The 23,254-nt window shown below is 32.1% G+C and overlaps 1 protein-coding gene across 3 annotated transcripts in view; it reads right to left on the bottom strand.

Annotated features, from left to right (window-relative positions):
• Positions 1-21,711, bottom strand: part of LOC127734022 (uncharacterized) — a 144,937-nt gene extending 123,226 nt beyond the window's left edge. Inside the window, exons 1-3 of one of the 3 annotated variants that reach the window (XM_052243568.1) lie at positions 21,631-21,710; positions 14,688-15,005; positions 12,686-12,767 (exon numbers count right to left, since the gene is read on the bottom strand). In XM_052243568.1, coding sequence (XP_052099528.1) covers positions 12,686-12,767; positions 14,688-15,005; positions 21,631-21,673 — 443 coding nt within the window. In that variant the 5' untranslated portion in view covers positions 21,674-21,710. Of the gene's footprint in view, positions 1-12,685; positions 12,768-14,687; positions 15,006-21,630 lie in introns of all 3 variants that reach the window. The other 2 variants (XM_052243570.1, XM_052243567.1) reach the window with 2 other exon arrangements.
• Positions 21,712-23,254: the final 1,543 nt, after the last annotated feature.

The raw sequence follows: 23,254 nt of genomic DNA on the forward strand, positions 1-23,254 counted from the left end.
TGCTGACTGCCATGGCGATTGCCAAATAAACGGATCACCAGATGTAACAAAATGGATCTTAATTATTAATGTAATACCAAACAGAAAACAATAAACTTGCAGAAAAGATGGTATACTGCAAACATGAGGTGGAAAAATTGGTACACCATATCCGGATGTCGACAATTAATGTCTCTTCAGTGATGTTAGGAATGGAAACGGTATTCGGAAGGCCATAAAATTTACCTCAATTTAGGATAGACTCTTGAATTTTGAAGAGTCGAAATAGGATGAACGGATAATATAAAACCGGAGGCAAATGTAATACAAGCCCAAACGAAAAAATATAAACAAGTATAAATTGAAAACAACGTTCAAACCTCTGATTGCGTTGGATAAAAACCGCAATTTTTATACGTGTGCATGCAAAACAAATTTCTTGGTAGAGGGATATATATCGATACAGAAAGGTTGACTTCAAATGTTATACTACATACAACTTGACAGTAAGGGTAGCCTAGGTTGAGAAGTAAATTTTGCGACAGATTACTCCAATTTATCATAGTGAAACGTTATATTTCTGTGTAGCAACATTCCAGCAGCACCTGCATATAGAATATATATCCAGATAATGCGTTTCCTATAATGATTACCTGTAAAGAGGTATGCTTCTTACAAAGAAGCTATTTAATCAAGGGTTTTACTGGTTAAGTTGAAGTAATCACATTTTGAATTAGTTCACCGTATAACCCATGTCACAGATGCCAATTTGTTCAACTTGTCATAGCCAGAATCCCGTATTTAGTTCATTGTTTCTGACATCACCAAAGTCGGTTTATATATGGTATAATCGGATTTTACTGTTCATGAGCATTACGAATGATGTAAATAGTGAAGCAACTCAGTTCACATCAGGTTTTAAGTGGGACCCATTTTTTGCTTCTGTGCAAAGCCATTAGTTTCAGACGATATTCACGCCATCTTTAAATTATTCCGTAACAAATATCAGTTCTCATTGGTTGACTTTTGATGTGTGAAAAATTCTATTGGCTAGAATGAGATATAAAATTGGGAACATGTCCCGGACAGGAGAAGGTATTAAATACGGAAAAATAAAGTATGGGTATTCAAGATCCGAGCCAATACCCAATTGCCTTTGCTGGTTTATTCGACAAAAATGAACAAGTTTTTGAGTGGTCATCTTATTACATATTAATATACACCAACACTTAAAATACATATTACTGTATAATAAGAATTTTGTCGGAATATGTGTGATCCATGTTATAAAACCAATTGATATAGAAAAAACAGCACATGATATTCCCGAATGGTGCATTATAATTCTTGTGATAATGATGTGACATAGTTAGGAGGCATCAAATAACAGTTAGTAAAATTGCTGTGTAGAAAAACATGCACGAGGAACAGTATATATATGCAAATAAATATTGCGTCAGAAATAACTCGTCGTGTGAGTGTTATAATGTTGTAAGTCCCATTTTTCTACACTACCAACAATTTGCCTAACGTTTACATGTACATTAAATGCCGCTATATAAATAGTACTTTTAGGAAACATAACGAATCAGTACATTAAATGCCGTTATATAAACAGTACTTTCAGGAAACATAAATAATCAGTACATTAAATGCCGCTATATTTACAGTACTTTTAGGAAACATCGCTAATCAGTACATTAAATGCCGCTATATAAACAGTACTTTTAGGAAACATCACTAATCAGTACATTTAATGCCGCTATATAAACAGTACTTTTAGAAAACATCACTAATCAGTACATTAAATGCCGATATATAAACAGTACTTTTAAGAAACATCACTAATCAGTACATTTATTTTTATATAATTTTTAGTAATGTTGAGATAAAACTGTTTTCAGTACTGAAAATTTCGGTCATTTTTCAGTACTGAAAATTTCAGTCACTTTTCAGTACTGAAAATTTCAGTCACTTTTCAGTACTGAAAATTTCAGTCACTTTTCAGTACTGAAAATTTCAGTCCCTTTTCAGTACTGAAAATTTCAGTCATTTTTCAGTACTGAAAATTTCAGTCATTTTTCCGTACTGAAAATTTCAGTCATTTTACAGTACTGTAAATTTCAGTCATTTCACAGTACTGAATATTTTAGTCATTTTTCAGTACTGAAAATTTCAGTCATTTTTCAGTACTTAAACTTTTTGTCATCTTTAAGATCTTCTACACATACTATATTAGGTCAATGTCAGAAAAATATAAAATGTTTGTATGAGGCTGAGAAACTGGGGAAGGGCGAGGTTTTACTGAGCCCTTCCCCAGTTTTGTGCCGAATACAAAAAAGTTTATATCTTTATGACATTGACCTAATATTGTTTTTATACTGCAACTTAAATTAATACATTGATAGCTTTTTAAATCGTAACTATTATATATTAATAACATAAATATCAAACTTATTTTTATCCCCTAATGAACCCCTGCCTGATTGTGGAGAAAGTGTTCCATGATGAAATTGACATTGCACAAAATATAGAAATCAACGACAACGGAAACCCGCAATAGAACGGTGTTTTAATCTTTTGCTGACGACAACTTCAAAATCTACTCAGGACCAGGATTCTTTAAGGTAAAAAGTTACGAATTATATCAAAGTAGTTCACATTTCATTTGGTTAGTATGGTATGGTGGTCATGAAATTGAATATGGTGTTCAAACTAGGGGCATTTTAGTTGGGTGTAAGACAAGTCCACCCTGGGACAACTCGGACCGTCTAAAAAAAGACAACTCGGACCATCTATAATGACAACTCAGACTAAGTTAAAGTACAAAATTAGACTTTGGAAGAAATAAATGATTTAAGGAAAAATAACGAGTCTGAAGAGAAGTATCTAAATTGATACTTTTTTTATTCCAATTTTGAGCATGTTGAGTATAGATAAAATTATAACGTCAACTAGGGGCGTGTTTTTTTGTTCTTCGGTAGTGAGCCAGAAGAGGTCCATTTCTGTTTTTTTTTTTTTGGTATTGGGAAGATCTTCTGGCTCTCTTCTACCTCTTCTTTTTTAATAGGTAGTTTAGACGGCAGAGACACATAACAAACATCGCGTTGCTTAGTCTAAATGACATTAATAGATTTATAGAACTGATGCAGAAATGATAAAATATGAGATGTGTGATAAACGTGTTTATGGTATGGCAACCTTATATTAGTAGGACACTATAAGGACAACTAGCTGGATAAATAATAAAAACACACGGATAATAACAGTAAGGGTACGACCTTTTGATATTCTAAGGAGGGGAATGGGACAGGAGGATCTTCTGCGGAATTTTTTATTCATTTAAAATTTTTAACTTGTCGCTAAGCATGCCTATTTTTTCCAGCTCTTACCAGGCCACCATATTCATATTCAAAATCCTCCTGCCCCCCCCCCCCCCCCCTTCCCCCCCCCCCCTTTTCCCTAAAAAATCAAATGATTTTCTCCTTATTTAACACGAGTTTAAATTGATTGATTGTTGTTTGTTTTGTTTGTTTTTAACGTCCAGCGACTAATATTTCATACATGTTTAGACAAGACGCGAAATTAAAAGTCATATATAGAATATCAAAACACAAGTAAGAAGATATGGTATGATTGCCAATTAGGCAACTATCAACCGGAGTTCAATGAAGTAGCATTAGCAATTATAACCAACTGTGCGGCCTTCAAAAATGACAAATACCCATACTGTATATCAGTTATAAAAGGCCCCGACATAAAAAATGTGAAACAATTAAAACGAAATAAAGGAGCGGCCAAACGATATATAACATGTATAACAAACCCATTCTAAAAAAAATCAAATATGAGTCGACAGATATGAACAAACAATAACCACTGAATTACAGGCTCATGATAATGTGGCAGGATTCTGTGAGCGCTCAACCCATCCCAAACGTAGACAGTGGTGTAACAGTACAACATAAAAAAAACGTGTAAAAGTCAGTTGCAATTGGATTAACCCAAAAGATCGGTACGAGACACAACAACAACTAACATTAACTAAAGATGATAAACGTGAAGCACCGAAATAAGAGTATTTGTAGTAACTGAAAACTTGTTAGAAGCCAAATAAAACCAACATTTTCGTGGTTAAGTGACTGCTCGAAAACAAGTTTCTATTTTTGTTATGTGAATTTCTCACTTACCTATTATGTGACCTACAGAATTAGACTATTTACCGGGTTTGTAATAACATGAGCAACACGATGGGTGCTACATGTGGAGCAGGATCTGCCTACCCTTCCGAAGCACCTGAGATCAAACCAAGTTTTTGGTGGGGTTCATGTTGCTTAGTCATTAGTTTTCTATGTTGTGTCTTGTGTACTATTATTTGTCTTATTTGCACAGTTCATTGGTCAATGTTAAAATTTTGTTTTTGTCTATTACTATAAGCAATCATAGATCAACTATATCTAGTGTATGAAATGATTTTAAGGTGTGCATGTCTGTCTGGCAGGGTTCATCTGACGAGTCACCTTGACCCTATTTTTTCATGGTTCATTGGTCAATATTTGATTTTCATGGTTTTGTCTGTTTCTTGTATAAGATAAGCAATAGCAAAACTATATTAAGCGTGTGTAATGATTGTCAGCTATACATGTCTTTCTGGCTTAAATTGGTTTATCTCACCTTGACTTCATTTTCATGGATCTTTGACAATGTGAGGTTTATGTGACCCTTGTACTAAAACTTTATCCTTAGGACTATCAGCATAAAATAATTCATGAATAGAAAAGCAGGCGAGACATTTCAGCTTGAGAATTCTTGTTGCATCTTATATGTTATATTTGAGACATTATTGGTTAAAGTTTACAGGACTGACTTTTATTGTTGAGGACCAAGAAATATGAACAACAAGAAAGAAATATGGAATGGTAGATGAACACATGCTCACTACCAAAAAGAAGACATATCTATTTTCTAAATTTATGTATTATAAAAGATAGAAGGTATGCTAGATAAGCATTAATATTATCTAAAATATGTTCAGTTACTGTTAATTTCATGTGAAGGCTCGATTCGTGTTCATTTCACATTAAAAACAAAATCATGTGATAGCTCGATTCACATTAATTTCATATAGGTAGAAAATTTGTCTGTTATTCAAATAATTCTTTTACACCAACCGCTTTGGATTTAAGTGCTTTAGGTCAAGGACAAACAAATTTTTTTTTTTTTTTTTGCAATTGAACACTCTTTTAGTTGTGACGTTAAAGATGAAGAAAACCGAATTAGACTTCATATAGTAATAGACTGAAATATCTTTGGTAGGAGGGTTACTGTTTCATGGGGATTTAACTAATATTTCCTTTTATATTTACATTATGTAGTTTAATTGGATTCTGCCTTACTACCCTAAAAGTTAGTCCAGCTTTTCATTCAAAATCTACTGCTGTCAAAATTCTTATGCAATATTAAAACCACACAAAGAACAAAAAGAAGCAAAGTTAAGGTTCTAATTTCTTGCCGTTGAATAGAAAACATCAATGTTGGTATTGCTGGTTTCTAGTTTAAACAAATAGCGAGCTATCTGAAATACAAACTAACCTAAAGCATTATTTTGCAGAAGTTGAAACTCCCAAACATGCCAAATAGGTCTCTTACAATAAACAAATATATAAGGAAATGTGGTTATAATTGCCAATGAGATAACTATTCACCAAAGTTCAATTAAGTAGATATAAGCAATTATAGTCGACAGTACGGCCTTGATACAGTGAGTGAAAACCCATACCGTAAAGTCGCTATAAAAGGTTTAAACATGTAAAATATGAATATGAAACAATTCATATGAGAAAACTAACTGCCTAATTTATAACAAAACAATTTACAAACAACAAATATGACCGAAATGAACCAACCACAACCACTAGACTACAGGCTCTTGACTTTGTCATAGGTTTATGTTATAAAAAAGATCTTGAAATGTGTGCATATTCTTTTAAATTACTTTGAAATTATTACTGATAACAAACTGTCATGGTATCAGAAGAATGTTTTCTATCTATAGGAGAAACGTGAACTATATTAAAGACTTTATTGCAATGTAAGTGCTCCAAGAAAGTACCTAGTCAAAAATAGCTATGACCATGCATTGTTGCTTAAAGAGCAACAGTTTTAATATGGATGACTGCATATATAACCTACATATTTATTTGTATTATAAAAACAAGGAGATGTGGTATGCTTGCCAACTATCAACAACAGAACAAGGATACTATATATAACCATAATGTCCAACGTCAGACGTCGACAAAATCGGTTTAAACCGCCACATTTATATGCACCTCTGTCCCAAGTCGGACAAAGTCGTGTCATAGATATGTCTTTGTGTAGTTATACATTTAGTTGAATAAACGATATTCTGACATTGTGCTGTACAGCTAGATAACATCTTTTTTTTTGTCGGAGCCATTCAGAGCTTCATGTATGGTGTGGACTGCTAAACATTGAAGAACTGTATTGGTGACCTCTGTCTGATGGTTTTGTATTTGTTGCTTATGTGATTGAATTTGACTGTCTTAATGACAGTTCCTTTTCCGTCTTTCACACAAATCAACAATGAAAAAATCATAGCGCACGGAAAGCTGTAAAAGTACTTAATAACTAGCGAAACTAATCGTAAGAATAAAAATAAACCCGCACTGATCTACGTCAAAAACATTGAATAACATCATTTATGACATACAAAAAACAACGACAATCAAAAATGAGAAGTCATGGCTTGAAACAGGCACATAAAGAATGTGGCCATATAGTTCATCAAAAGAATCATCTTCAATGCATTAATGGGTTGAAATGAAAGAATACATACAGCGATGGAGTTTTAAAATAAAATACTTGTATTTATCCCAAACCAACTTATGATATTTGTTGATGATTGATTGATTGTTGGTTGCTAAACGTCCAGTGGCAAATATTTTATGCATGTTCAGGACGAGAACAAGTTAACAATAAATACAACAAGTAGGTCTTGTAATTATAGAGGCCCACCGGGATGATGGTCGGAGGAATTTCGACTGTCACTGGAAAATGAGGGTATATTGGATAGGGACAGAAATTTTACCTTGCAACAGGCTACCTACGGACCCCTCGAAGAGTTGTTGCAAAGGTTCTTAACGTGCAAAGAGCTTGGCACTCTCTTTACACGATGCATCGGATTTACCTCACCATTCTGACAGGACGTAGCTGCAAACTTGATACATCCCGCACAGCCAAACGGACGCCCAACTTTGGCAAGCGTTTTACTGCCGGTCGGAAGAAGACCAAGTGACAATATTTCTATTCCCTACTCACCCTTGGGGGTTATGATATTTGTGATAGCATAACCGAGAACTTTTTTATTATGTCTTGAATATGACTACAACTTTCAGTACTGAAAAATTACTGAAATTTTCAGCACTGAAAAATGACTGAAATTTACAGTACTTAAAAATGCCTGAAATTTTCAGTACAGTAAAATGACTGAAATTTTCAGTACTGAAAAATGACTGAAATTTACAGTACTGAAAAATGACTGAAATTTTCTGTACTGAAAAACGACTGAAATTTTCTGTACTGAAAAATGACTGAAATTTTCAGTACTGAAAAATGACTGAAATTTACAGTACTGAAAAATGACTGAAATTTTCAGTACTGAAAAATGACAGATTTCTTCAGTACTGAAAAATTACTGAAATTTTCAGTACTGAAAAATGACTGAAATTTTCAGTACTGTAAACAACTTTTTCTCAACATTACTAAAAATGATATATAAATTAATGTACTGAAAATGTATGGGTAAGAAATGTACTGATTAGTTATGTTTCCTAAAAGTACTGTTTATATAGCGGCATTTAATGTACTGATTAGTGATGTTTCCTAAAAGTACTGTTTATATAGCGGCATTTAATGTACTGATTAGTGATGTTTCCTAAAAGTACTGTTCATATATCGGCATTTAATGTACTGATTAGTGATGTTTCCTAAAAGTACTGTTAATACAGTGGCATTTAATGTACTGATTTTTTATGTTTCCTGAAAGTACTGTTTATATAACGGCATTTAATGTACTGATTAGTTATGTTTCCTAAAAGTACTGTTTATATAGCGGCATTTAATGTACATGTAAACGTTAGGCAAATTGTTGGTAGTGTAAGTGCTGGGAAATTAAACCTGAAGGTTAAAAACGCGATATCATAAATACTTGACAGAGATATAAAAAGTTATGTACGAACATATAGAGTAACTCTTTGTTCAATTGTCTCTCTAAATAGACAAGCACATTACATAAATAAAGCACCCCTTTTTCTGAAGATAGTTTTAGAAATAAATACCTATATTTCTATTGGAGCTAGATAATGGATTTTTCAATGTGTTATATTCCAAAAGTCGGGAATGGTTATTTCGCTAAGAATTACTCATAAACTGAGTTCAAACCATGCTAACAATTTAGGCAGAGCACAACTAAGACAAATTTAATAACAAATATGTTACAGCTAAAATACTTGAAAACACTATAAAACTATTTTTCTCTGAATTTCCGGTGTCCAAGTAGATGAATAAGCTATTATAATTCAATCGGAGTGTGGAGATAAAACAGTATAGTTCTGAAAAAACTTGTAATATGTAGAAATTTCGTTTTATAAATATATAAGGATATAGACCATTGCACCCTGATATCAAATATATGGACATACAACACTATAAGACTCACACGACGAACTGTTATTAGTTCAATAACTTTCGCACGATGAACCATAAATTTTCAAAATATAAAGCAAATCTATATTCTCATATACCAACAACATAGTAAAGTGTGTAGTAAATTGACCAAAGCATACCTGATCGTCAAAGTGGACGATAACTGTGGATCTCTGGAATGACGCAACCAAAGAATTTGAAAATCAAAACAAAGCTTTTTTCTTATTTTGACGGTGATGTTGTTTATTTAGATACGATCCGGGTAAACTTATCAAACCTTTAAATCAACTTATTCGAAAAGGTAATCAATTCTGTAATTAGATCTTTGAATATTGTTTTATTAATATAACAATTAATTTGTTATCGGCAAATTAAAACCATACTAAATATTATTTTTATTCACATATGTACATTCAGTGTTCTACAGTCTGTGATTACCTATATTTTGGCATTGCATAAGGTCATGTTTATCTCTTACTGTTAATGATGTCTTTACACTAAATCCATTGGATGTTGGATGTGTTCTGATTGATATTTTAGTGATATATACAAGATTTTTTGTTTGTTGTTATTTATTGGCTTTGAACTAGCTGTCAGTAACTGCGAGAGCTCTCAGAGCTGTACTTTGTGTCTTTTTTGTTGTGGGGGGATGTATAAATTCCCTGCAACGTCCAGTCCTTGTTTTTGCTAGATGTTTTTCTGCTTTGTATCAATCAGAGTTAAGTCCTTTTCAACTGATTTTTATATTATGTTCTTATGTTGTACTGTTACACCACTGTCCTAGGTTATGGGAGGGTTGGCGCCTTCAAACATGTTTAACCCGCCACATTCTCTATGTACCTGTCCCAAGTCAGGAGCCTGTAGTTGAGTGGTAGTGGTTGGTTCATGTCTGTCATATTTGTTTTTTTCGTAAAATGTTTTGTTTTAAAATAGGCCGTAAGTTTTCTCAATGGGATTGTTTCACATTTTTCATGTCGGGGACTTTTATAGCCAACTAAACGGTATGGGGTTTTTCATATTGTTGAAGGCTGTACGGTTGCCTATAATTGGTAACATCCACTTCATTTGAACTTTGGTGGATAGTTGTGTCATTGGCAATTATACCTCTTATCCTTTTTTTTATATTCTATCAATCCTAATGTTCCGTTTAGTTTTGTGGGAATTGGTTAAAGCAAAAATTTATAGGAAATATTCATGGATGAACTACAATATACAATAATACATCCCATCTAAGACGGGCTTATGATACCACACTTATGAGTATATACACAAAGGAAATAACTAACACTTTTCCCATACTTAAACAACCACAAAAACCACATTTTAATTCAAAGTATGATACATCAAAGCACTCCAAAGCTTTAAAGAACGCTAAATCTTGTGTGTATTCTATCTTGGACTATTTGGGATCTATTCGTCTCTATTCTGTTGGTCGTGGCGTGTTTTTTTTTTCTTTCTTTCTTTCTTGTTTACTTATATTGTTTTGTTGCCTTTTGGTATCTTTCTTTCCTTTTCAAACATTTCAAAAACATATAAAATGTGATAGTAATGCAATTTTTTGTTATTTGCAATTATAATGATATTTAATATTTATATTTGATAGAAGTGCTGTATGGAAGTGTGTTTTACAACTTATGTCATTGTATTATTAATATTAAACCCTTTTATAAAATATAATAACATGAACAAAAAGATTTTATCTACATGGTATCTTTTGTAAGATTCTTTTTAACTACAAGGTAATATACTTAATAATTCAAATCACTAAATATCATCCATAATTTTTGTCAAGAAAAAAGTCACTACATGCTCATATTTTAATGTTCGACGGTTAACAATTTAGATGAGGAACAAAGGTAAATGTATTTCATCTTCCTTCTTCATTAATCTTACCGATTATAATAGAAAAACAATAGAAGTTATAAAAAAAAACTATTTACAGTATTGAAAGAATAAAATCACCAACAGGAAATAGTTCCGAACTTCTATAGAAACAAGTACATATAGGAGTGATCATATTACCTTAAAGAAATAGTAAATGATTCATAATTATCAGATATAATGTGCAATGTACATGTATATTCGCACATATTTTCGTTTATGTGGCGACCGTAGTAAGTTTCCCCTTAGTAATGTGTATTATCTAAAATATGTTAACATTACAGTTGTTGCGCACTTATTTATGATACAAATATTTCATTTTTTTTTTTCTTTATCGTGAGTGTTTAATTTGTAGTTTTGTTATATTTTACCGTAAGATTGTCGGCAAATACAGTTTGTAAATTAGAAAGTATTTGTAAGATTTCTCTGTCCTAACAGTGTTTATCTGTATTTACACCAAGATGTCTTTAAATGAAATTGGATACCCTGCATTTATCATGCTTTTCAATATCATATGATCAAATCGCTGCAAGATCCCCCTCCTAAATTATTGAGAACTATCACTCTGCATTGACAATAATAATATCTTGGTGTAAATTAAATACACAAATTCGGGATAACGCCCTCAATGTGTATCTTATACGTACATAGAAGTGTTATTTAGCAGCAAAAAATATTTTGGAAATTAAACGGGAAAAAGACAAGATAGTACAGCGATTCATATTGCCATACAAAAGTAGTGATAAGGTATCAATTTGATGACAGAAAAATAGACGCAATTAGGATTTGATTATAAATCCATAACTACAAAACATCTTCTGAAAAAGTTACTGCATCTGGAGAATTTGACACTTTTCCTGTTTTATCAAAACTAATTGCTCCTTTTAGAAAAAAGAGAAAAGATAAAACATTTATTTTTACTTCTATGTAAATAAGATGTAATCGTTTCATATCTTCGGGGCTGACCCCCTCAAATATGAGAAATACATGTATATACGTATATATAATAATACAAGCACTGTTCATAAGCTTTTGTTTATTAGAAGCGTTTATAGGCTTTGAATGGTATGTTGATACATGTACACCATTATATTTTCTCAATGAAACGAAAAAGAAAACAAATATTGGTGTATGTCAATAGTACAGCAGTCAGAACATTCATCAAAAAAACACTAATGAAACCTAGAAGTCATTAATATTAACGAGCCTCAACAAAAGATAAAAATAAGTAAGGAGATACCAAATGGGACATTTAAAATTATAATTTTAAGAGAGGCACACATTAACATGACAAAAAAAGACCAATAGAAAAAAACATTAATTACCAAAACACTACACATGAAACTGAAGATTAAACAACAAGTTTTCCCCATTAAACGATACCAATTTTACTGATTGACTAGATGCACATTTTGACACGACAGATGGTCTTTCTTCGGTGCACTTGAGGACAGAATATTTTGAAATAAAAAATCTAGACAAACCAAGGCACTTTATCAGGACTATGAATGAAGTAGATATACTTTAAATGTTCAAACGATTTCATTATTCTAACACTGCAATTTACCAAAAAATAAAACAAAACAAAACACAATATTGGCATTTCAACTTCAATGTTTCCCAAGTAGCTAAAACTTTAGTGAAAACAAAACATCAAAGAAACATGGCTTATAATTGTGTACGCCAGACGCGCGTTTCGTCTACAAAATACTCATCTGTGAGATCCGAATGAAAAATGTTAAATGGCCAATAAAGAACGAAGCTGAAAGGCACTGCCGACCAAAAATTTCGAAAGGTTTTACTAAGGTAGTTTTTCCTGGGATAGAAAATCCTAAGTTTTATCAACAGTTAATTATAAATATGACATATGAATACATGTTCAGAGACTACCAATGATCTACTGTCCACGTTATAATGGTTTTTGACTTGGTTGTAGGTTGATCGACAAATGCATCATAAGTAAAATATAAAACCTTGTCATTCGTATGATGACATGTCTAAACTTTACAAAGACGTACGTGTTATATTCAGAATCACACATCAGCGAATGAAGTTTGATATTCTATAAATATTTATGACATATATACATGCTACTTACATATGACCTACAATAAGTTTCTTGGCACTGGGATCAAGTTTTAAGTACCTATAATAAGACAGCGACGATGATTCAAGTAATGCTGAAATACAAGAAAACCTCTTTCTCAACCTTGTTATAAAATGCATATGGTGATTCTAAATATACTGCTTGCATGCGTGAGAAAAAAAAAACAATCGACAATTAACATTCATTGTGTTTTTACCCCAAAGATAAACCCACTCTTTCAGAGAAAATTGATCTTAAATTGCTTTGGCTATTCTATGTAGGTCCCTTTTAGTCATATATAACTCTTCACGTATTTTGTTACGTATGCACCTTTGGATTTCAAATTTTTGGCTCCTGGACGTTCCTGATGAATGTGAAACCAGAAATACGCTTCGGGCGCATCAAATTTATAAAACGTTATTTTCATTATAAAATTTATGATTTAATTTAAGTATTAGATATCCGCGAAATCGTCTACAGATGAATTTGACTAATATATCTATCGTCATAAAACCACTCATGTGGTATGTATGTAAACCTCAGATCTGTGTACGGCCTCAAATCTGTGTCCGTTTCTCAAATCTGTGTCCGTTTCTCAAATCTGTGCCCCATCGTGACGTCAATCGTTAATCTATGTCCGTTAAAAAAGGATACGGCCTCAAATCTGTGTCCTTTTTTCAAATTTGTTTTCAATCGTGACGTCATTCGCAAATCTATGTCCGTTAACAAATATACGGCCTCAAATCTGTGTCCTTTTCTTAAATCTTTTCCAGTTTGTTTCGCCATGCGCAAATCTATGCCCGTCTAATATGCCCGTCTAGTTGGGATGTGTTCCCCATGTGTGTGCTTAAATTTTTTACATGTGTGTGTAATTATTGTATGATTTACATTTGATTGTAAAACTACAACTACAACATTTTCAAATTGCACAGTTTGCTTTTCTTGATCCCGTGTTAATTGTTCTGTAATAATTATCACGTGTGTGTATGTGTTTTTTTGTTTTTTTTGGTGGGGGGGGGGGGGGGAGGGATTATCAGCTTTTAACTTGATTCGCGTCTAATTAATAAAACATTAAGGTACGTGTATTATATAATGTGTAGTTTAGTAAAAATTAATAAGACAAGATGAATATCATTTATTTAAAAAACGTAATTGGTGACTTTTTTTATAAATTTTTATCTTTCTTTTTTTTTAAATTCTATTCATTTTTATAGTCACCTGTTCATCATAAGTTGTTGCAAAGTTAGGTCTTTTAGTGTAAAGCTGATAAGGTGTGGAAGGCTTTGTACTTTTGTGTACCCTGTTGTACAATTCAGACAATTTTGAAGGCCAGTCAGTCTTTTTCTAATGACATCTCTTTTCTAAAATATTCTGTTAGTGTTCTATTGAAGCGTTCTATGCGTCCTTGGCTATGTGGATGATAGGGACTCCCGTCCATGTAACTTCCTTACGTCACCACATTTCGATGAAGGGCATAGATTTGAAACAAAAATGGCCATACCATAGATTTGAAATAATAAAGGACATAGATTTGAGACAATACAGGACATAGATTTGAGACAATAAAAGACATAGATTTGAGACAATAAAGGACATAAATTTGGAACGTCTATGACGCAAAATTTAAAAAGGACATAGATTTGCGGAAAGGCCATAGATTTGAGGCTGGACATAGATTTGAGGCTTACATGTATATATAGTAATAAGTAATGTTAAAAAAATGCAAGTGAAATATTTTCGTTTATTTCAAATACTTTAAACCGTTGACATGGACTCAATTTTATAAGTTACTGACGTCTCTTGTTGATTATTCTTCCGAAGTCTCTACTTATTACTAATAAACATATGTGCTATATACCATACATTGCTCATTGTTATACTTATAATTGATGTTTGTAAAGAGAAGGGACTTAAATCAGTGTAAAGTACAACATATTTTCCACGAAAGAAGTGGTGGATTGCTGCTTTGACTTACACCTTTGAAGTACTTTGATAACTAAATAAGTATAATTACCAGGTAATGATAAGTTAAACGAGTGTGTGTTCGTCGTTCCATTGTTAAGTACTGAACAGTTGTATTCTCCTTCATCACTGTATTGTAAATTAACAATTTTCAAATCAAATCTGCCAATACTGCTGTTACTTATGATGAATAAACGATTATACAAGTCACTAGGTAAATAAGTATTCCGATGATTTGAATGTGAATAGACTGTCTGACCATTATAAGGTCCTTTCCACACAACTTTGCTGCTACCTTCTTGAATATACGGACATTTAAAAGTAGCTGTAGAACCAATGAACTCGTGAACTGTATTAGTATAAACGCTATCTGAAAAAGAAAACTCTCGGTTACTGAAAGTTTGTTCAAAGCCAATTTTTCACTGACAGATAAACTATGTTTTCCAAAACTAAAATATCAAACAATACTTCAACAGATTTAGTATAACAACGTCATAAGTATGCGAAACTTACTATTAAAAGACAATCAGTGTTAGTAATAACAAACAACATCTAAAGATATTACAACATTGTTACATTCATAACCTTTATGAAAATAAGTTTATTCAAAGGACCAGTAAATTTTAACGGATCGTATCTGAATTATAAACGAGCTCTATAAAACATATCTCTAGTGTAAAAAAAAGGATGTGACATTACATTTGCAATACGGTTTTCTAAGGTACAGCACAACTCCCTAACCAAATGTTTGTTTCTATGAAAGAATTTATCAAAACATTTAAGTAATTTAAGTTAACGAAACTTTTACAAATATGTTCATTTAAATTCAAACAGTCTCTACACTGGCTTGACGGACGATTAGGGAAACATACACACTATTTGACGTGACCAAAGAAACATCATCGTCAAAAAGAAGTGCCCTGCAGTATACCATATTAAGAAAAATCTTGATTATTTAAAGCAGGCCTGGTCAGATCCTGGAAATTTTGTTCATTTGTGAACGACTCGGGCAAGCCTGGTCAGATACTACAAATCTTGCTAGCTTGTTTATAACTTGAAAACCCTTGGTTAAAATCAAGAAATCGTGCCTGCTAATATTTGGGTCAAACAAGCCAATGTTGTAATTAGATCTTTGAATATAGTTTACATTGACACTAATATCGATTTTGTCATCAGCAAATTAATACATAACTAAATTTGTATTCTTTTCAAACGGGATGTATAAAGACACACCCACGTTCATTTTGATCTATAAAGAGGTTAACTCCTAACTATCCTACTGCCTGTCGATACATTTATTTTTGCCATTGCACAATTCATGTCTTCTTTGACTGTTCATGACGTTAAAATACTAAATCCCTAGGATGTGTTTTAGTTGATTTTAGTCTCTGATGCATGATTTTTTATTATCAATTGTTTTTGGCTTTTAACTAGCTGTCAGTAAGTGCGAGTACTCTCAAATCGTACTTTCTTGTTTAGTTGACCTGTTGATACTAATTGTAATGCTTTTTTGTTATTTGATGTTATTCAGGGTTATATCTGTTCTATATACCAGCTTTGATAAGTGTTTGGTATTACTATAAGTTTTCACTTCTTCGTACTATGAACATCAAAATTATTTATTTTGTAAAAATATTTCCTTTCTCCATTTGAACTGTACACGTATACCTAACAACAAAATTATGTTCATTTACCAGTGTTTAAAGTAATTGCAAATGGCTGATATTTTTGTTCAAGCATATTGTTTTTCTTAAATTGTTTAACATTTCACAGCGGTATTACATGTTACTTTAATTATTCTTCCCTTAGTTTATTTATTTTGTATTTACATTGCATCATAGATCAAACTTATTTGTTCAGTGTATGTTCACTGGTGTAAATATGTCTTTTGATTGAGTTTAGCCATTTCAATTGATATTTTATAGTGTCTATGTTGTGATGTAACATTATTGTTTCAGATAAATGTGAAGGTTTGGTACCATTAAAACGTTTAAACCCGCTGCAATTGTTTGCACTTGTCCTAAGTCAGGAATCTGATGTTCAGTGGTTGTCGTTTGTTGATGTGGTTCATAAGTGTTTCTCGTTTCTTGTTTTTTTATATAGATTAGACCGTTGGTTTTCATGTTTGAATGGTTTTACACTAGTAATTTTTGGGGCCCTTTATAGCTTGCTGTTCGGTGTGAGCCAAGGCTCCGTGTTGAAGACCGTACTTTGACCTATAATGGTTTACCTTTATAAATTTTGACTTGGATGGAGAGTTGTCTCATTGGCACTCATACCACATCTTCTTGTATCTATGGTCAGATATTGTAAATATTGGCTTCTTATATCGGACTCGGACAAGCCTGGTCATATAAGGAAATGTTTGTCTGCATGTATCGGTCTAGAATCAGGTACTGAATATTTTGTCTGTTTGTATCTACTTCAGAAAAGCTTGATCAGATACTGAAAATCTTTATCTGACTCAGGCAAACCAAATATATGGTTTCGTGTTGCTTTTGCTTTAGTTTTGAGTTTTTATTATGTTCTATGTTATCGATCTTATTTATTTCGGTGCTGCTTCTAACGATAACAGTCTTGTTTGTCCTTTGTCCTGAAAAAAAGTGTTTCACTTTAACCTTTTACATTCGTTAAAAGTTAGTTTCACGTTTGGTTGTACATAAAAACAAGAATACGCTGAAAACTAGAAAACAACATGACAAATTACAAAAACTAATGCTTTTTCAAGTTATACAAGTTTGTTGAAAGACCACCAAAGTATGATAGTGTCAAACTGTATATATCATGCATTTATTCTCTTCTACAGTTAAGTTTGAACAAATAATTATGTTTACAGAACAAAGAAAAATAAAAGTAATTTCTTTCAAAGATACAACAAATACCCATGACATCGAAGAAATTGGTGAGTCTTTCAAATATGTTTATAATTCAATTTCGTTGGGACAGGCGCAAAAATGCGGAGGGATTAAACATGTTTTGTGAGATCTCAACCCTCCCCTATACTTCTAGCCAATGTAGAAAAAACAAACACACAGCAATACGCACAGTAAAACCTGTGATATTAACAAAATATAAATATAACACTTCTACCTTTAAAGATCTTTATATTATCAGGCATTTGAATATTATCTGTTTTTACAAAATAAGACATATTCGAACTTATTTCTAATAAAATTGAGAATGGAAATGGGGAATGTGTCAAAGAGACAACAACCCGACCAAAGAGCATATATAAAGTATATATAATAAGTTTGTTACCGAAATTTTCTAGCACTCTAGGCACATCACGATTTTCTAGCATAGGAATTTGCGAACAAATATTTGTAAAATTATGTAGTAAAACAGATGAAATCATACTACATTTATACAACAAAAATTGACAAATAGAATGTAATCATTTTTGTTTCAAACATGTGAAGTAGCCAATAATACATCAAACAAAATGGCTGCCAACGGGGGACTTAACAAAGGACCATATGGGAAATATATACAAATGTCTTTTTCTAGAAAACCGTTTAATTGAGTGAAACCAAACATGGTATGAATGTTTCTTTTGAGGTGCTGACCAAGTGTTGTTACTTTGTAGCTGATTTTTCATTGTCCTTATAAAGTCATTTTCTACAATTTCAATGAGCCTGTAATTGAGTGGTGGTTGTTGTTTTTTGCTGTTTATCATATTTGTTTTTCGTTTATTGTTTTGTATAGTGTGTTCTTGTGTTGTGCTGTTGCACCACTGTCCTAGGTTAGGAGGAGGGCTTGGCGCCATCTAACTAGTTTAACCCCGCCACATTCTGTGTGCCTGTCCCAAGTCAGGAGCCTGCAATTCAGTGGTTGTCGTTTGTTGCTGTATATCATATTTGTTTTTCTTTCATTATTTTGTGCATAAATCAGGCCGTTAGTTTTCTCGTTTGAATTGTTTTATGCTGTATGTATTTTCGTCTTTCCTCGGCACTTGTATATAGAGTATACATCTTTTTAGTTAATACGACATAAGTGTTTGCGTTTTCTGCCATTATTTAGTTTAATAAGTATGTGTGGATATTGCTTTTTGCAACAGGACGTGTGCTACTAATGGAGCCAGATTTGCTTGTCATACTTAGTTCATCCAATGTTTTTTTAGTAAAGTTCGTGTTGTTTTTACTTTAGTTTTCTGTGTTACTTGTACAATTTTACTTTTTACGGTTGTTTATATCGGTTTTAGTTAGCTTTTATCTATCAAATATCCTGAAAACCATTACTTATATAATTAGTATAATCGTACTTTTATTAAAAACTTCCTAGTTGCATCTTTCGATCTTTCATAGACGAAATTGACCTTATATAGTGTTGCCTGATTTATAAACTTACTTGAACCAATTTTATTCGCGTCATTTTAATTGCGTCCGTGTTTCATCGTCCATTATCTTTTACACTAAAAAAAAAGTCTTACTCTTCTGAAACTACTGGGCCAATTGGAAACAAACTTGGACCTATTCGTCTTTTTGGGTATTTAGTCTAATGTGTCCTTTGATCATGCTTGCCAACCAATATGGCCACCAAAGCAAAAACAAAACAAACCGGTAGAGATAGTGAAAATCCAACGGGTTGAAATGTTCAGAATATCAAGATTTATCTACTGTCTATCAATACCAAAATTGTCATACGACTCCTTATAACCGTTGTCACCTTTTATAATGACGATTTTTGTTGGTCACTTTTAAGCTTTTGGCTTTTGTCCTGAAAGCTATTACACATTCACAGAAATTGTTAAGAAAATGCTTTAAAATTAGACAACATTGTCGAAATTGTCAGTCGTTCCTTGTGTGAATTATTGCCCTTGAATGACAATTTTTACCCATTTTTGAGTATTTTCATAAAATTTAAGTGTAGATAATCAGAATCTTTAAGTAGTAAAATGATCAGCAAGACAATATCTACTAATCAGTCAAAAAGACTCTTTACATGAGTTGTTGCCCTTGCATGATGATTTTAGCACATTCTCTGTTTTTGGCGGAAACAAAAGTAGATAGAGAGCAAGTTTTTGTAGCAAAGATGATCAGCAAATTTAAATCTACAGATAAGTCGAAGAGCCGAAAAGTCACTTAATTTTTTTAGTTGTCCTTGAATATATATTTCTGATCATTTAAAATTTGTTTCCGAAAGCATTAGTAGATGGAGAGACTTAAAACGACAAAAAGATCACCAATATAATATATACAAATGGTCTAATGAATGAAATTTCAATCGACTCCTTAAAGGAGTTGTTGTCTCTAAAAAATAGTGTTAACTCATTTTTCGATTTTTCTTTTCATAATAGAAAGAGAGACTCTCCAGCAAAAGTTTCAGCAAGAAAAGGTTTTGGCAGACACAGTTTCCATTCTTGTTGCATTGTATTAATTGTATGCCAAGAGAGTTACGTGCTCCTTGGAGCTACTAATTTCAATTTTGGCATTTATATTGAAAACAGTAATAGATAAAAAGAAACTATCAAAAGCAAATGTCCGGCGGCTCCCTTTGGGAGGTATGACCTTTAAATGACTGTTTATAGCAAAAATGATCAGCACAACAAGATGTTCAAATAAATCTTAAACGCCAAAGAGTATAATTGCTCTTGAAAATAACGGTGTTTTTCTTAATTTGTTTTAGTATTGGTCATAATCTTGAAAACTGTTATAGACACTTTAAAAAGCAAATGATCAGTTAGACAAGATCTGCAAATAAGTCAACATGGCCAACATAGCCAAAATCATCAGTCGGCTAGTATGAGTTACATCCTTCAATGACAATTCTACCCATTTTTGCAAGGGTTTTTCTGGAGGTAAAAAGCAATAGGATGATAAATAAGAAAAATGATCAGCAAATAAAATCTATAAATAACTCAAATTTATGAAATTGCCATTTTACTCCTTATAGGGGTAATTGGTATTAAAAGACAGTTGTAAATGATGCTTTATGCCCTATTTTAATCTTGAAAAACATATTAAATAGACTGTTACTAAATTTGAACGGATACAATTATCAGATATACAAATTAGTCAATATGAATAAAATCATCAATTGACTTCTTTTAGTAATTGCTGTAGAATTTCAACCCATTTCTTTCCATTTTTGCTTATTAGCTTCAAAAACATAATAAATAGACAGACACTTGGTGCTGCAAAAATGATTGGCAAGACACGATTTTAGCGTATACAGTTTCAATTCAACACAAATATGTTTGATGTATTGTATTAATTTTATGAAGAAATGTTCGATGAGCGATAGTCTGCTTGGAGCCTCTGGTATAGGCTTAGTTTTTTCGTCGTTTTATATGTTTTGCATTCCAAACTAACTTAAAGAAGGTTATTACAGACACACATGATGAACGCACGGTATTCATACCGATTATCATATGTTTATTCACATCTAGTCATTTGTTATAAGGTTAAATAATTCACATGTACTGTTCATTCGTGTGTTTAGGTCTTAGGGTTTGACAAGACAGCTGTTTCCACTGTTTGTTGGTATGTTGTGAATACACTTAAGGGAGATAAGAGGTTTACGCCAATGTGACAGCAACCCAACCCAGAGGTCTATATAATGTCTAAATAGATATACTATTGTTTATACAGTATTTCAAGTTCCAAATCGTCACGAAACAATGTGATAAAATAACAAAAACGATTGCGTAATAGTTTTAGTAATTTTTAAATGTTGATTTTAAGTCCTTTAATTACTAACAATATAACGCGCCATTTAGTCTACTATATAAAGCCTCTTTCTACAACAGTTAAATATATAAAAACATTGTACATATCAACACATTCAAATCTTTTAAATCCCTTTAATATGCATTACTGTATTTTGATAATTTAAATCGGAGTGAAAAGGAAGTTAAAATAATTATGTTTATCATGTTGGACAAAAGCCAATGTGTTATAACACAAAAAGTCCAAAGAGGTCGGAATAAAATTACAAAATTTGGATATCTAGCCGCATAAATAATTTACCCGTATTTTGCTAACATATATACTTACTAATGTTTATAACGACGAAAAGTATAATCCACATTTTCTCCATTATAAACGGCTTGAACCGGGAAGTAATGTTTGAACAATTAAATAGTCCTATTACCGACAAACTTTTATTTTACAAGATGTAAACGATTTAAAACGAGGGAAGTCATTCTAATTTGCTCAAAAACAAACTTTTCTTCACAGTAAATATTCAAAAACTAAGATTCATCTTTAGAAACGGAAGTATAGTTAAAAATTGCGAAGTATGGTTGTTTTTAGGTGCACAATATGAATCAGTGGTTAAATTTATTTACATTTGTTTTTAGTAAATTATACTTGTATTTTTTTAGCAATCCCCCTCCCATAAAAATACGATAAGCAAGGCCGAAAATCAATACCATTAATGGTACCAATAATTTTGCTTCTGATGCGCATAAATGTCTCTTCAGTGATGCTCGATGCTAAAATATTTGAAATTCCAAAACTTACTAAATAAAGGCAACAGTTGAATACTGCTGTTCAAAAGTCATAAATCGATTGAGAGAAAACAAATCCGGGTAACAAACTAAAACCGAGGGAAACACATCAACTATACGAAGAAAACAACGGAACATCAGAAACACCGAACTGCAACAAAAACAAAAACAAAACCCAACATACATAGAAACGGACTAAAACTAGAGGCTCTAAAGAGCCTGTGTCGCTCACCTGCATCTTCAACAATGGCCACTTTTTTGTAATCAAAGTGCTTGTGAGCACTGAAGGGGTAAAGATTTCTTTCATTTTGCAATTTTGTCAAATTTAGAATAAAACATTGAATAATATTTACTAGGTAGGCAAATTATTAATTTCCTTTGTTCATGATTGTACATTTGTAGTTGAACCTATTTTTATCACATTCATACACCATGCATTACTTATGTAAACTTTATTAACGAAAATTCTTCTTGATAAATATGGTTATTTAAATACACATCATATTTTAACTTGAACATCTAAGTATAACATATCATTTATAAATTACTTGACATTGACTGGATAGGATCTAAAGAACTAGAACTTCACTGCACTATTTTATTTGAACTATGAAAGGTAGTAATAAACCTTGGAAGATTTAGATATCAAGTCAGTACCATAGGGTTTTGATTGCATTTCATGCAATCTTTACCCAAAAAGCATCATTAAAAGGAACACCTCGATTAAGAGTTATCTGACAATTTCAGTCATGTTGAAATATTTGTAAATCTGATCCTGCTGATAATGTTTCCTTTTTAAAGTTTCTATTTTTTTATTATAGTTCGTAACAAATGCAAAAAAAAATGTAAAAAATTATCATTACAGGATAATAACTTCAATAAGGAGTCGACTTACAATTTTGGTCATGTTGACTTATTTGTATTAGGGCAATTATAACTCCAATAAAGAGAACTTCGACCATTAAGGCTTATGTGTAGATCTTGTCTTGCTGATCATTTTTGTTTTTTAAAGTTTCTATCTATGTATTGTAGTTTTTAAGATATTAGTCAAAAACGCAAAAATTTGGTAAAAATCGTCATAAAAGGGCAATAACTCTAATAAGGAGACGTTTGACGATTTGGGTCATGCTGACTTATTTGTAGATCTTGTCTTGCTGGTTATTTTTGCT

The sequence above is a fragment of the Mytilus californianus genome, unplaced genomic scaffold (genome assembly GCF_021869535.1).
Source record: "Mytilus californianus isolate M0D057914Y unplaced genomic scaffold, xbMytCali1.0.p SCAF_3, whole genome shotgun sequence".
Lineage (NCBI taxonomy): Eukaryota > Metazoa > Mollusca > Bivalvia > Mytilida > Mytilidae > Mytilus > Mytilus californianus.